The following is a 17,292-nucleotide window of genomic DNA, read 5'->3' as shown; positions in this document are numbered from 1 at the left end:
CAGCAAGCAGGCTCTCAGCAAGGGCAGCAAGGATATTATGAGCTGGCTTTTCATCTGTGCACCTCCAGCTGCTCGATAGATGTCCCCCCAGATCCTCGGAGGTGGGAGGCATGCAGGTGCGGGCCCAGCGCTGCTCGGCTTTTAATCCTGCTCGGAGCTCTGGCCTCAGCTGTACCTTTGATCTGTGTGTCAGGCTGCAGCCCATGCTGGCTCCTGTGGTGTTTTACCGTGATGTGCCAGACATTTTATAAATCATTTGTTGACAGATCGAATGTACGTCAAAAATAAACTACCATAATTTCATGTCAGAAATACATTTCTGATTTGAAGTTATTCATTTTAGGCGAATGTAATTCTGCTCCTAATTCAATTAAGAGAGCAAATTACCTTTTACGTTATATGTTGCAGATAACTGTTATCTGCTTGCATATGTACTTTGGGCTCGAAAATACTGGCTAATGAGTTGTCCCAACAAAAATCCCCTACAGTACAGTCTTTCCTACACTCAAAAACATAACGTGTTATCTCTGCTATGTAATGCGAGAGGATTTCTTGAAAAGAGCAGCCATTTATTGCTAATCTCGTGCTGAGGCCAATAGGTCCATGCAGTGGCCCACGCCATTTAATTGGCTCTCGCCTTTATCAAACAATGCTTAGAAACTTAAAGCCCCACCGAGGGACAGAAAGGCAGGGGGCAGAGCTACCAATACTGCAACAGGTGCAGTGACACCGACGCCCTAGAGTATGAAGGGTGCACTTCAACTACTAGCCTTGCTGGCCCTTTTCCCTTCAAAACCGGCGGAGGTGTGCCAAACGTCCCTTCTTGCATGCACCTCCTATAGGAGGATGAATGGAGACATCCGCCCCTCACGTGAGGCGGGGGTAGTGCCACACCCTGGCAGAATGAATAGTTGGGGACAGCAGACTCCTTCTGGCACAGGAAGGGTAACTTGTGCTCCCAGTAGGGTTCAGCTGGGCTGCAGAGGTAAAAAACAGGAGAGGCATACACAGTACACATATAGCTGCAGAGATCCGAAAGTGCACCGTGCATCACAATGAGGTATAAGTAGGGCCGTGAGCCAAAGGGTGTGCATCACGGTGGACTCGGGTGAACTCTGCATTTGACATCTCGCTCGGTCACGCCATCACCTACTCCAGGTCTGGTTTGACAACAAGCAGAGCACGCACTTCAAGAGACCAATGGTGCGGACTGTCCAATGACGTCACGCCCCTGGAATACTTCACCACTTCATTTCCCCACGACCAGCACCAAGATTTGACACGCTGAGAATTCCCAAACCATATCCAGAGATACACTCGAATATCTGTACATGCTTTTCGAGGGAAACAAAGTGTCTACATTGTAATTAAACCAAATATACATAGCTTCATGTTGTTAAATAACTAAAAAAGCTAAGATCTCTGTGTTTGTTGTAGGAAAAATGGCCAAATAAAATGCCGCAAAATTGCTGCTAAATTTCCATATTTGTGCCGCTAAATTTGCGAATCCATGCCGCTATATCCTGGGGGTCTGCCTAGTGCGTTAGACTAATAATGTGTCTTCCCGCGCACAACACTGTTTTTAGTTACCTCTATCCTAGGCCTATTAAAGATATTGTCTAGGCAATAAGAGGTTTTTAGATCCCCAGTTATAATTCACTTCACCTGAGCACGTTCACCTCTATTTTTCGTTGATCACTACTGTAATAACCAGTCGTTCTCTTCCGGATGGAGGGAAGCAAACAACAAAAAAGAAACCCAATGATGATGCTGTCACGTTCTTAATAGGGCGGAGAACCAAGATATACCGCCTCACGGCCTGTGTACGTGACTGAGGGTTTTTTATTGATTATCAACAAAGACGTTGCAAACCCTGGTTTCTCAGGTCAATTGAACCATTCGCTTTTGATAAATTGTAATGCATGTATGTGGCACAAAAATGTAAAGAAAAAAAAGAAAGTAAGACTCTTTCAAAGAGTAGTTGTCCAACGCGTGTAATAAAAACTGCAAATTAAAAGTAAACATTGCATATGATTTTTAACATAAGAATACGAGTGCGTCTTAAGAGGTAGGCGAACATAGAACAGATATAGAAACCCTTTCAATATTAATGCACATCAGAGAACATTAAAAGAAGAACCTCATTAGCACATACAAAGATACTATTGCCTTTCAATTACTGGAAGCCAAAGATATTGCTGAAACACACAAGGATGACTACAGAATTAGAAAGTACCAAATAAAGAATAAAAAGGAAAAACCAAAATCATTGGTAAAGTATCGGCCCACCTGCCCTAGCTCTGAGGCGCACCTCTTTTTAGGAGGCTGTCCACATGTGATTTTGCAAAATGTCGACCCTCACTGTGCAAAAGAACCACTGGCTGAAGCGACCTAACCAATTACCCCATACTGTATGCTGTGGCATGTGAAGGAATACATGAAACGCCAGTTGAGTCGACCGAATAATGAAGATGGCTGATCCAGGGGCCCTCTATGTATGTATTTTTTATTTATGAATTATTTTGATTACATGAGGCTGGAGAGACATTTAAAGCGGTTTCTAAGCCAGAACTATAAAGGGCCCTGAACACATCACTGGAATAGACGTTGTGTAACTTGACAACGCCTGAAAAAAAGCTAATCACCATAAACACAAAATTAGAAGATAAAAATCAAGTAATTGTAATTGTAAAAACACAAGTGTACCTGCAGCACTGTCCCTAACAGCCGCCTTCTTGGTCCATGGTAGTCTTCTAGAGAAGGCAGGCCTCTGGCGGCCATGATGTACCCACCGGTGCCCGCAGAAAATAATAAAAACACTGCAAACAGGCTGCTCCTGTACTTCCGCCTCTGTCTGGAATGGCGCCGACCTGCAGCCAGAGAGACAAAGATCACCATTACCTCCCATGGAAAGCAATACAATGGGTTTAGAACAGATGTCCACGCTAGAGAAACCACAACCAGACCATGATAAAGTGAAAATACATTTTCTACAGGTGCACACGTGTGAATATTGAGATGCCTGACATTTTATAAAGCAAGTAATCCCCATGATATATAGAAAATGAAGCATTTGCTTTCCAAATACTGTTTATCTAAGTCTACAGGTAACCTATGCTACATATATATATATATATCCAAGAATGGCTCCTCACTCCTCACTCCTCCAAAGAACCCAAGGGACACAACTGGGGACCAGGAAAAAGATTCTTTTATTTCCGCACAGAAGGCATGACGCGTTTCGACGTTGTGTCTTTATCAAATGCCTGCAAACTGCGCACTGTCACCGCTGCCTTTCAAGTGAACCATCTCGCTCCCATTGGTGGAAGCCCAGCGAAGGTGATTGGTTATCTGAGCGCCATCTCGCAGTCCCCATCGGCGGACCACAGCTCCCAGAAGGCACCGTTGCGACCCTCGGGTAAGCGTCTCTTGAGCCTTCTTTTAACTCGTAGTGAGTGCTGGTCGTTTACTGAACAGGCATGTGTGGTGCAGCTACCATGAATTTGAACAGTGTCTCTGCAGTCAAAAGTACTCCTCCCTGGCCCCCATCAACGTCTCCCCGCACACATCCAGGATATTGTAGCATCAGGGGCTGACTACAGTGAGCTCATCCCTCCGTGAAGTCACGGACTGCTGCTCGCAGTGAAAGTCTACGGTTCCTGGCTGCGGGAGCTAAAGCTGTCCGATACCTCGGTTGCCACTTGAAAGCTGCACGGATGTACAGCCTGTACCCTTGAAGCTTTAGCCACGATCAAGACGGGTCCCTCCAGCGCGCCCAGGGTTGGCGTGCAATTTAATCCAAGAATGGCTCCTCACTCCTCACTCCTCCAAAGAACCCAAGGGACACAACTGGGGACCAGGAAAAAGATTCTTTTATTTCCGCACAGAAGGCATGACGCGTTTCGACGTTGTGTCTTTATCAAATGCCTGCAAACTGCGCACTGTCACCGCTGCCTTTCAAGTGAACCATCTTGCTCCCATTGGTGGAAGCCCAGCGAAGGTGATTGGTTATCTGAGCGCCATCTCGCAGTCCCCATCGGCGGACCACAGCTCCCAGAAGGCACCGTTGCGACCCTCGGGTAAGCGTCTCTTGAGCCTTCTTTTAACTCGTAGTGAGTGCTGGTCGTTTACTGAACAGGCATGTGTGGTGCAGCTACCATGAATTTGAACAGTGTCTCTGCAGTCAAAAGTACTCCTCCCTGGCCCCCATCAACGACTCCCCGCGCACATCCAGGATATTGTAGCATCAGGGGCTGACTACAGTGAGCTCATCCCTCCGTGAAGTCACGGACTGCTGCTCGCAGTGAAAGTCTACGGTTCCTGGCTGCGGGAGCTAAAGCTGTCCGATACCTCGGTTGCCACTTGAAAGCTGCACGGATGTACAGCCTGTACCCTTGAAGCTTTAGCCACGATCAAGACGGGTCCCTCCAGCGCGCCCAGGGTTGGCGTGCAATTTTATCCAAGAATGGCTCCTCACTCCTCCAAAGAACCCAAGGGACACAACTGGGGACCAGGAAAAAGATTCTTTTATTTCCGCACAGAAGGCATGACGCGTTTCGACGTTGTGTCTTTATCAAATGCCTGCAAACTGCGCACTGTCACCGCTGCCTTTCAAGTGAACCATCTCGCTCCCATTGGTGGAAGCCCAGCGAAGGTGATTGGTTATCTGAGCGCCATCTCGCAGTCCCCATCGGCGGACCACAGCTCCCAGAAGGCACCGTTGCGACCCTCGGGTAAGCGTCTCTTGAGCCTTCTTTTAACTCGTAGTGAGTGCTGGTCGTTTACTGAACAGGCATGTGTGGTGCAGCTACCATGAATTTGAACAGTGTCTCTGCAGTCAAAAGTACTCCTCCCTGGCCCCCATCAACGTCTCCCCGCACACATCCAGGATATTGTAGCATCAGGGGCTGACTACAGTGAGCTCATCCCTCCGTGAAGTCACGGACTGCTGCTCGCAGTGAAAGTCTACGGTTCCTGGCTGCGGGAGCTAAAGCTGTCGATACCTCGGTTGCCACTTGAAAGCTGCACGGATGTACAGCCTGTACCCTTGAAGCTTTAGCCACGATCAAGACGGGTCCCTCCAGCGCGCCCAGGGTTGGCGTGCAATTTTATCCAAGAATGGCTCCTCACTCCTCACTCCTCCAAAGAACCCAAGGGACACAACTGGGGACCAGGAAAAAGATTCTTTTATTTCCGCACAGAAGGCATGACGCGTTTCGACGTTGTGTCTTTATCAAATGCCTGCAAACTGCGCACTGTCACCGCTGCCTTTCAAGTGAACCATCTCGCTCCCATTGGTGGAAGCCCAGCGAAGGTGATTGGTTATCTGAGCGCCATCTCGCAGTCCCCATCGGCGGACCACAGCTCCCAGAAGGCACCGTTGCGACCCTCGGGTAAGCGTCTCTTGAGCCTTCTTTTAACTCGTAGTGAGTGCTGGTCGTTTACTGAACAGGCATGTGTGGTGCAGCTACCATGAATTTGAACAGTGTCTCTGCAGTCAAAAGTACTCCTCCCTGGCCCCCATCAACGTCTCCCCGCACACATCCAGGATATTGTAGCATCAGGGGCTGACTACAGTGAGCTCATCCCTCCGTGAAGTCACGGACTGCTGCTCGCAGTGAAAGTCTACGGTTCCTGGCTGCGGGAGCTAAAGCTGTCCGATACCTCGGTTGCCACTTGAAAGCTGCACGGATGTACAGCCTGTACCCTTGAAGCTTTAGCCACGATCAAGACGGGTCCCTCCAGCGCGCCCAGGGTTGGCGTGCAATTTTATCCAAGAATGGCTCCTCACTCCTCACTCCTCCAAAGAACCTGCAAGAGCTCGCCTCCGTCTCTACACGAGACCAACAGCCACACACAAGCAAAGACGAGGTAGACCCAGATTTTGTGCTTCTTCTTTTATTTAGCTTAAAAGTGCAACCATGTCAGCCACGACGCGTTTCGGCAGATCCCTGCCTTGATCACATGACCTATATATATATATAGCGATACAAAAGGGGATGATGGCCGGAGCGTTTGAGCAAATCAAACACTCACCCCCAGTCAACAGATCTGGGTTTAATCCATCACCCTTCTGTAGCTCACTCAGCCACCCCAGTTCAGATATGGCCATATGCAAATCAGTCTGACCCTGTGCCTCATGGGAACAGTCCAGCCCGAACTGCCAAGCCATGTCTTCCCTGGACCGGAAACAAGCATCCTGGGACCGGTTTCGGATTCATAATCCTCATCAGCCAGGCTATCTTGAATCCAGTGGCCAAGTGAGCAAGGGACTCACGTCTGAGCATTGGGCTACTGCGCCCTCCGGCATTTTCCGGCAAACAAGGTACTGCGGAAACGGAAAACAACCTCCCCCGCCCTTGGATTCTTAAAATTTTGAGTAACCGACCAAACCAATTGGAAAACGTGGTCCAACCCGGTCCTGTCTCATTTACCTACTTGCACAATCTGATATAAGCACGCAATCCATATGCCCATTGGCTAAAAGAGGCTTATAATTTTTAAGGCAATTAATTGTTTGTCCTGATGATGGACCCCATCATTTAATAAGGGGGTCCGAAACGTCGTCGACCTACTGTGTACCATATACCTGTAGAAATGATTGACTATACAATACTGTGTGATGGTACCTATAAGAAATTCTCTGTGTGAAATTGGAATTTTTCAGAGATTGTTTTTGCCTTGCAAGCCCTTTATGTATGTCCTTGTCTGTATAATTGTGTGGCTGGGTACAGGCTTGTGCCCCCCGTGTGTGAATTGGTGAAGGTGTTACTGTTTTGTATATACCTTGATCTAAATATAAACTTTGAGGACCACTGCCCGGCTGGGCATGTCTTCTACAATATAGAACTGACTGAGTCTATATTTATTCTGCTTTCATGTGTTTCCCTGCCAGGGACCATTGTTGTTTCTTTATAATTGAGCTCCCCGAGGTCCCTCGCTGATACTAATTGGGGTCCCCTTGTTGTTTAAATAGAACTGTTGCCATGAGGCACAGGGTCAGACTGATTTGCATATAGCCATTTCTGAACTGGGGTGGCGGAGTGAGCTAAAGAATGGGGATGGATTAAACCCAGATCAGTTGACTGGGGTTGAGTGTTTGATTTGCTCAAACGCTCCGTCCATCATCTCCTTTTGTATCGCTTTGATCGCCCTAAGTTGGCAGGGTATGCTCAGACGTGAGTCCCTTGCTCACTTGGCCACTGGATTCAAGATAGTCTGGCTGATGAGGATTATGAATCCGAAACCGGTCCCAGGATGCTTGTTTCCGGTCCAGGGAAGACATGGCTTGGCAGTTCGGGCTGGACTGTTCCCATGAGGCACAGGGTCAGACTGATTTGCATATGGCCATGTCTGAACTGGGGTGGCTGAGTGAGCTAAAGAATGGTGATGTATTAAACGCAGATCAGTTGACTGGAGGCGAGTGTTTGGTTTGCTCAAACGCTCCGTCCATCATCCCCTTTTGTATCGATTATATATATATATATATATATATATATATATATATATATATATATATATATATATATATATATATATATATATATATGAGCAGCAAAGGTACAAAGGTGTAATGGTGCACTCAGCGTCAAAGTGGCTCAGCTAACATGAAGATTCAAACTTCATTCCTAAAGTGTGACTTCATTTAGTATATATTTGTGCATGAATCATCAACACCTTGCAATGCGGCATCCTTCTTTTAAAACATTTGTGCAAATTATTTTTTAGGTGTCTCGCCTGCTTCCTTGTTGGCCTGTATGGTGATTATCTGCCCTCCATCCACAGGAATGCAGTCAATTTCACTTACGGTGTCTGGCTGTATCACCCTCCATCTGTTTCCGGGCTGAACCAGAGGCATAGCAAAATGAATCCCACTGGTCCAAGGTCTCAGACTCATAAATCAAACGTCCCACACACTTCCTGCACACAGAAGCATTTGACATGCACACTGAATGTCAGCACAAGGTTCTGGGTTTCACATAATAGTGGAGAGACTCACCTCTCTTGACAAAGAGAAAAAGGTTTAGTCACACTACTGATTCATGAAAGCTTAGTACCCTGTATCCACAGCTTTACATGATTTACCCGGGACAGGGACCGTCCTCCGTACTTTTGTGGCATTCCAGTCACAGAACAGGTTCAGGAACTTGCCTTACCCAAGGTGACAGGAGTAGGCATCTGGGCGTATGCTGCAAAGTGCAATGTCAGGGCCAAAAAAGCTGTGGTAGCAGTTCTGTACTCATGACAGGAATGTCGGACAATACCACACATGCCTTTACTACATGTACTTTACAATGCATGTAATGCAAAAGATTGACCTTTAGAGCACACTGCTTTAGATGGTTGTACTTTACCACGCAAAAAAGCTGGTAACTATATATACACATCTTTCTTCTTGAAGTAAGCGGAGCCCCCATTCACTATAATATATAGATTACCTACTGGCTGTTGCCAGTAGGTAGTTACACTTAGGACTGAGTTTCAATCGGAAAAGCATTTTTTTGTTTTGCTAATAACTTTGCCGCTGTTTGACGAATCCTCACAAATTTTTCAAAACTAGTTTGCCACTCACTTCAGCTGCTGTTTGGAAAGTGTTCGGGCTGATTCGTCAAGCGGTGGCCGAGAAAATTGGGGATCCCTAAACGTGTTTTCCCCATGCAATTTCCAATAGGGATTTTGAACACGACTACAGCCTGAATTGCTATCAGAATTACGCCATATTTGACAGAAAGCTAGATCTTGGCCCAGAAGGAGTACTTTTTGTTAATTGGGGAAAATGTGTTACGTAGTTTTGAAGTTATTAAAGAAAAAGATTTATGTATATCTGAGGACACAGAGCCTCCGTGGATCTGACAGAGCTCATGCGGAGATTAGATTGGCTGCCACCACTTCATCCAGGAAATGTGGCAGCCATCTTGGGACTCGGACGCAGCCCAAGTCCCAAACAAAACCAAAGGGGGCAGGATAGGAATACCCCGAGCCTCATGGCCTAGTGGTGGGTCAAATATGCTTTTTTTCTTTTTTAATTTCGCTGCAAATTACTTACGCAAATCCGCAGCAAAATAAAAAAACAAAAAACTAAGCAGGATCTCCAGCACCTTTTTCTTTTTTTCTGCGAGAATGTATTTATTTTCTGGGAGGATGGGGTCTGCTGCCATATAATACTGCCCATGATGAAGAGCACCAGACTCTGTGATACTGCTAAGACAGAACCCTTTGTGAATGACCCATCACCAGAATCGGATCCTTACCAAACCTATATGCGGCTGCTAGACATCAGAATATTACATCCCCCAGAAGATGGAGGAGTCAAGAGCTGCCTGGACACCTGGCCTTTGAAAAGCTGTATAGTAGGAGATGAAGTCAGTGAGGCCAGTCAGGCATAACTGCTTTGAACAACAATCATTTGTAAATGTAGTAGTTTTACCTCGCCAAACCCTCTTTCTTACACTGGCTCATGTATTTTGAGCCTGCTTGAACTTTGATGTCTGCAAAATAGTTTCTAATTGTTCCTTGGCACCATCATATCATGGCTGCCCCAATATGCCACAAAGTACTACCATTAAACCAGGGCAATCATTGTGTTAGGGTAGGCACCATTACATCACGAATGCCCTTAATACATCAAAAATGACCACTGTATTGCGGTAGGTAGCATTAAAGCAGTTGTTGGTGTGTAACTAAATGCGTACAATATGGCAAGAGGTACCACCACATTGTTGGGGTGAACATCAAGCCAAGGTTAGGCAACACTGCATAGAAGATGCTCACAATAGGCCAATAATTATCACTATAATGTTGGGACCTCCATTGTGCTATGGATGGGAACCACTGTGACAGGGAGGCCCACAGAATATCAAGAATGAGCATAATTTTTTCAGTATCAGGGTTATGCCAGAGATAGGCATCATTATACCATGGGCGCCCAAAACATTCTGGGAATTACTGAAATTATGCCAGAGGAAGCAATTTACCAAGTGTGGGCAACATGCCATGAAGTTGCCAAGAATTACTACCATTATTTGAGATCCAGTATTTTCCCACTAGGGTGCCATGGATGTGCACCAGTTACCAAGAAGTACCACAATTATGTGAGGACCAGTCTGAATGGGTAATGGGCATCATCACCTGTGATCCATCCGTGTTACTGCTCATAGCAGAAGAGAAACAGAGGTTTTATTAACATTTGTATTTGGATGCTTCACAATTTATACAGGCTGATGAGGGGCCGTACCCCGAAACTGATCCCAGGATGCTTTTTTTCTGGTCCAGCGTAGAGCTGGCTTGGCATCTCGGGTGGAACCGTCCTATGGGGAGCAGGATCAAGACTGAGTTGCATATGGCTGGGTCCAAACTGGTGTGGCGTGGTGAGCAAAAAAACAATGGATTAAACTTAGATCTGTGACAGGGGGATGAATGTTTGCATTGTTCAGCATTACGTCCATCATCTTTTTGCTTTTTTATTTTAATTTTGCAACTTGTTCACTCTACGACAATTTGGTGTGTTTTTTATAGAGAAACTGTCTGACGCGTGGTTGGAACGGACAGCATTTAGAAGTTCATGCAACCCTAGTTATATAGAAGCTTTTCACCTAGCATAAGCAGAATCTACATTCTGTATAGGTCAGGTATGTTCCCCTTTTGGGATAAGTGCCGCACTGTTCCAAACTTGAAAAGAAAGATAGGCTGCATCGCTTGTGCCAAAGAGGTGTGGAATCTATGCAGCCCTTCTACTAGAGTGCTGTTCCTTTGAGACACAAGAATTAAATGTGCATGACACCCACAAGGGTGTGTGATGGGCCCCATTTCCAAAAAGGAACAACCCCCCCTTGTAGTGGCTCTTTTTCTCTGACCTACTCCCCCTTGTCCTTTTTAGGAGCAGCAGACCTTTTTCTTTTGATTTTGACTGACACACATTTCACATCAAAGTGAAAGGTCCCTGGAGGGAGAAATAGTTTACGACAAGGAGTCCAACAATGCCAAAAAAATGTCTGGGACTGTTCACATTCCTGTACAGATGGCAAGTAGTCGTGCAATTTGTGTAAGGGCCAATACTGATTTGTAGATGGTTGGATCCAGTCTATAGTGAAACAGTGAACAAAAAAACACAATAGACTAAAAAGATGCCCAAACCAGGGATAAAGATGAATTCATGCACTCTGTTCATTGCTTTTTGTTTTTCTAGTTGAGAGAGCTTGTGCAGACTTTAAACATGGCTAAGAAAAGAAGGACTAAGCCCTGTGAGTGATAAAACATATATGCATGACTAGGTAAATTACTAGGAAATATAAACACACTAACTGTTGGGCAAAATTGGCACAGGACTCTGCGTTTAAAAATATTTGTGATGTATTATTGTTACAAGAGATATTCTTTTGCAGGAACTTATAACAAAAACAGGTATAATGATCAGTGCATTTAAAGTGCTATCTTTATGCCCCAAACATCTAACACAGAGTTGTGATTAAAATCAAGAACAATGTAATGTTATGGGTAAAAGGAGAAAGATAGAACAATTTGGAAGCTTGGTGGTAAGTGAAGTTGTGTCTGAATATATGGCCTCCTATAATGATGGGTGAAGAGCATATCACAACTTTATAAGCTGCCAGAATACTCTCCCACTATAAATTTGGGAACAATTTCAATCAAGCTCTCCATGTTTTACTAGACAAGCGACAAAACATATTTTGTACCCTTTTCTTGTGTCTTTAGCCTTCTTTCCTGCTCATCACTGAACTATTCACTTTTATCCGATACCATGGTCACACTTGAGAAGCTATTCCATCATTTGTGTCTGAAACTGGTTTTGAGGTCTCCTTCAAGTTAATGATGTGTAGTGGACAGTATTTTTCAAGTTTCCTATCATTGAATTTACTCAATCTTCCCAGCTCTTTTTTAAAACTCAAATGTCTAGCTTTCTATCTGAAATCAGTGCCTATATTCCATTATGTTTTTTTTCCGAAGGGTTGCTTAACACTAGTGTGACGGAATTTTCTGCTGTCCTGTAACGGTGACCACAACTTTTCTCCTCACATTCCAGCCAGTCAGATGAAGCTCTCAGTTCCACATGATCACTTGCAGGCCAACAGGACTGACTAAACAGGATGAAAGTTTTTGACGTTTTCTCATAAATGACTCCTGAGGCAACATATATCACTATTTTATAAAGCATAATTTCTCTAAAATGGCTGAGCAAATTTACACTAACTATTTCAAAAGAGGGGGAACCAGGAGTGTTTTGGGTCCAGCATATGAGCTCCTTATCACAGCTAGAGTATAAACAAATGTATACAGTTCCTAGTGTAAACTAAAGACAAACAACTCCGCAGGATTTTAATAGGAGCAAGGGCCCCCACACAACCGAATGGGTGTCATGCTTTATCATTGAGCTTGCTCCTCGTCAGGACGGCACTGCAATGCCTGATGGGCACCCACAAGGGGGCACTTTGCCGGAGACCTTTTTAGACCAGCCGTTGATGAAGTTAAGGTGTGTAGGCTAATAATGTGGTGTAGATTGGTAAAATAAGTGTAAGACAAAAATGAATTAAAATAGGTGAAGTCATGCTTAAAAAAAAGAAATTTAATGAATGAGTTCACTAGTTTAGTTAAAAATGACAATAGCTACTACAGGATATAATGGTCCTATATAGCTTGGTGGATTATTGGTCTAATTGGTCAACATGTTTCCTGCCTTGTACTACTCAAAAATGATCATGTGGCGATTCTTCAGGCCCTAAAAATAACCCTAATCTACACAGTGCCCGGTTTCTTTGGGTATGAATTCTCAATGTAAAATAACCAGTCACTCAACCAATTTGTGATAAATCTTGTACCTTGCGTTAGATAAAAACCATCCTGAAACACAAAGACAAACATGAAAATGCATATTTGTCAATCACAAATAAACGTTTGAGCATGGCAGGCAAAGCAGCGGTCAACAGCATGCCTCAAGGTAACTTGTATACATGACAACGTGAATATAAATGATATAACCAAAAACATACTAAAATGTGATAATTGTGAAGCCACAACATTGAGATACACCTTCACTGTTGAAGTAGAAGTAAAGAATAACAGGGACTCACACAATTATGGTAATGGTTCAGCCCCCACAAGTAAAATCAGATAGAACGCTAGTTAGCATCCTGTGGGGAGAGAGTGTGAGGATTAAACTAGGCTCATCTTACTGTATAAACTGTTACAGTCTTGTGGACAGAAGATATTTACAAGGACAGGAGTCCACCGTGAGACCTACCTCAGCTCTGCTTCCTTGGAGGGAGGCGCATCAATCGGGGGGGGGGTCTATTTATGCACGGTCCAATCAATGCTGACGAGCTATTCAGTGGAACACTGAAGCCAAGCGGCTTAGAGCACGGACGTTGGAAATTGACAGGTGTAGTGTTGGAAGTATTAAAAGAGGACGGGTTCACTCCTATGGAGTTATAGTACTAGATCAATGTTGCCAGATGGATAATAGTGCATAGGCGCATGGGTTACCAGTGCCATATTAGCAAATGAGGGCGGAGAGGTGGAACAATCATACCATCCTCATTTTGAGCTTAAAAAAGTTCATATGTCCCTTATTATTGGGAACTCCAAAAGAAATATTCACATGGATGAGTTAATTGTTAATATGACGATCAAATGACACAGTAGTGGACCACATTGTTGAAGGGGTGTTAAGATCAAATGGCTTTCTTGTGTGAAGGCTAAAAAGTATTCTTTATAATTCAGATGTAAGGAAATGCATGGAGAGCAGTTACAGGGGTCCACATGGGGCAGAATCAGAGGTACAGAAAACACTATAGTATGCATCTTTCAGGTGTCATCAGTACGATAAGAAGTGATTGTATACATTGCCCCTGTAGCGTGTGGGGCGGCAAGTGCACACTATGTTTATTCTGCAATAGAGAAAAAGTGTTGTGTGGTAGTGTTTGCCCTATAATATTTCTGATTGATAATATGTCACTATAGCGTGTGTGCGTGTGTGTATATATATATATATATATATATATATATATATATATGGTGTTCCATGCCTGAGCAAAGCACCCTTCATGGGAAGCGTGGATGCCTAGGGGCTAGGGAGCATGTCTCAACCTAGAGATAACACGGTTGGAGTCTATGCACTAACTGTCTGCGAGAATATTTATTTTACACTATGGCAAGTGTATTAGAAGCCCCTTGTAAACTAACTGCGGACAAACTATTCTTTGCACAAACTGGACCTAGCAGTAATGTGTTGAATCCCACACCGAGTAGAACAGAAGAAATCAATCTACAAGCATTGTTCAATACCTTAGAAAAGCTCCATAAGAAAGAGCTATCTAAGTGGTGGGAGGCTGAATCTCTGCAACGGTACATTGAGGTTAAGCGTGTACCTAGGGGCCTCCGTATTTTTACTATTCCTACTTATGAAGACCCTGATACTGATATGTTAGAAGAGTGGTCTAACAACTCCTCAGCCTGTTCCATGACCATGATGAGTATCTTAGTGAAATACGCTTTGAAGGACCGTGCCAAACTGCTCCTGGATATTGATAAAATCTTGCTGGAAATTGGGCAACTTATTTCTAAGGAGGCACTGGAAGAACACATGAAAAATCTAATGGCCAAAATGGATAAATGGGAGGAGGAAATAACTGCAAAAAAAAAAAAAAGGACGTTTTTGCGGGATTATAAGGATTATCAGTCAGGGCGGACATTAACATTTCAACGGAAGTATGATCATCTATTTGATAAAAAAGGAGGAATAACGAGCGTACCAACTAGCATTATTGGAGCTACAAGAGATATCCGCGAGAGTGACATCTCTGATGGAAACTTATCAGATGCCTGGACGTCAGCCCTAAATCAGGAAATAACACATGACCCACAAAACAAATTATTTTTTATTACACTTCCAACTGATGAGTCAAAACAGGACAGAGTTCCATCAGGAAGGTGGGGCACAGAGGGAACGGGGACGAAGAAACAGAGGAAGAACAGGAGGAACCAACAAGCCAAAAAGAGGAGGATTAAACGCAGACAAAGCTCCAGTGGGAATGGAAACAAGGGGCAGGAAACAGAGAGTACGACGGTGGTGAACCTTTCCCAGCGGTCTCTTTCCAAAGAAGAAATAGAGCCCCTTGCATTTGGCTTATCTTTTTGTCCCTCGTCCAATATGAATTATGCCCAAACTAGAATCGACCTAGTTCTGTTCTCAAGGAAATTAAAACTGAAAAATTGGTTTAATACCAAATCACAGTGACAATTGACTGTAAGTAATTCCAATACTATGAGTAATCTTGATATGGTTGATATTGAGTTGCTATATGAATTACATACAATGACAGATGATGTGACCAATGTGAACAATGTCACTCCTGAGTGGGAAACCTGGGTTGATGATTTGGGTGGTAATCCTGGGTGTAAGTTAAAACCAAAGTCTGTGTTAATCCCTAATAGTGCGAGTTCATTGATGTTTTTGAAAAGGGAGTTTTGAAGGATCTACTTAAAATTAGATACAACAAAATCCCCTGCAGTAAGAAAAATCTAACAGTTGAACAGGTAACCTCCTTGGACAAATTAAAAGCAGATCAAAGCATTGTAATCCGACAATCGGATAAGCGGGGTAATGTTGTTGTCCTCGACAATCAAAAATATCTGGCAGAGGGTTTGAGGCAACTCAGTGATACCAACTGTTACTGTAAATCAGATATGGCCGAAGTCTTGAAATCCAATACAGGGTATAGAGAGACATTGGTAGAATGGCGAGATAGAGGGTTGATGGAATGGGAGGAGTACAATTACTTCTATTGTGCTCAACCCAGAATACCCATTCTTTATTTACTCCCAAAACTTCACAAGGATATTTGTAACCCTCCAGGCAGACCAATAGTGTCTTCAATTGGATTATTACTCGAGAACACTTCTAGGTTTATTGATTACCATCTCAGAGCATATGTAGTGGCATTACCCTCCTATCTTACGGATACAACACACTTTCTAACAGTAATTGATGGGTTACACTGGGAAAGGAATTACACCTTAGTTTCCCTAGATGTAAGTAGTCTCTACACAAGTATTCAACATGACTTAGGACTACAGGCCATTCAACATTTCTTTAGAACCAGGTCAATCACATTGTTCATCATTCACAAATGATTATGAAAATGATTGAGATTTGTCTTACCAACAACTTCTTTATCTTTGATGACACTATATATAGGCAGTCACAATGCACAGCCCTGGGAACCTGCTTCGCCCCCAGCTACGCAAATGTATTCATGGGCTGGTGGGAGGAGCAGGTTGTCACAGAGATGGCAGAGTTCAACAACGTTGCCCTGTGGCTGCACTATATTGATGATATTTTCTTTGTTTGGTGTGGGGACGAGGATTCTGCTAGAGCCTTAATCGAGAAACTGAATGTGAACAGCTTGAATTTACAGTTGACTGAACATATCAGTAAATAGTCTATGGAATTTCTTGAGTCAAGGATGATAAATTAACAACGAGGTTGTTCCGTAAGAGTACCGCAGGGAACAGCATACTTAATGCTAGCAGTAGTCATCCAGGAAATTTAGTGCACAGCATCCCTTATGGGGAGCTGTTGCGCGCTAAGAGAAACTGTAGTACCGAGATGACATATGAACGTGAAAAGATCATATGTGTCAGAGGTTCAAAGAGAGGCTACAGTTAGAAAATCATCAAGGAAGCAGTGTCTAGAGTAGAATTGAAAACAAGGAATAAACTATTGTATCTTAAGAGAAAGGAGGATGTTGATGAATGTATCAGGTTCATCACTACATTCTCGGGACAGGCGAATGAGGTACGGAGAATATTCAGAAAACACTGGCATGTATTACTTACCGATGACCATCTTAAAAAGAATCTGTGCAGTAATCCACAGATCACCTTTAGAAAAGGGAGATCGCTGAGAGATGAACTTAGCCACAATCATGTCATGGCGCATGCTAGGATGAAATCGTCAAGCTTACCTGGTTTCAGTTGTTGCAGAAAGTGTAAAGCCTGCAGAGGGAGCAGGGATTGTGATAGACTGCTGGTATCCAACTCCAAGAGGGAGTTTTTGATTAAGAAAGACCTTGCATGCAACACCACTTACTGCGTATATGTTTTGATCTGCCAATGTGACAAATGGTACGTGCGCAGTAGTAAGCATGAAGCAAAGAAACGGGTTATAGAACACCTGCGTGCAATAAAAAAACAACAATAGGCAGTACCCCACAGCTCGCCATTTTCATGAGAAACATTTGCAGGATTAGACTCTGGTACGCATGGTGGTTATTGACA

The 17,292-nt window shown here is 43.9% G+C and overlaps 1 protein-coding gene across 2 annotated transcripts in view; it reads right to left on the bottom strand.

The window, feature by feature from the left end:
• The window catches only part of TMEM44 (transmembrane protein 44), a 151,486-nt gene that overhangs the window by 92,984 nt on the left and 41,210 nt on the right, over positions 1 to 17,292 (bottom strand). For both annotated transcript variants that reach the window (XM_086944288.1, XM_086944289.1), the window contains exon 4: positions 2,707 to 2,870. In XM_086944288.1, coding sequence (XP_086800414.1) covers positions 2,707 to 2,870 — 164 coding nt within the window. The remainder of the gene's footprint in view (positions 1 to 2,706; positions 2,871 to 17,292) is intronic.

The sequence above is a fragment of the Lissotriton vulgaris genome, chromosome 11 (genome assembly GCF_964263255.1).
Source record: "Lissotriton vulgaris chromosome 11, aLisVul1.2, whole genome shotgun sequence".
NCBI classification, from domain to species: domain Eukaryota; kingdom Metazoa; phylum Chordata; class Amphibia; order Caudata; family Salamandridae; genus Lissotriton; species Lissotriton vulgaris.
The sequence above is the reverse complement of the archived record's forward strand: the minus strand, read 5'-3'. Positions and strand labels throughout refer to the sequence as shown.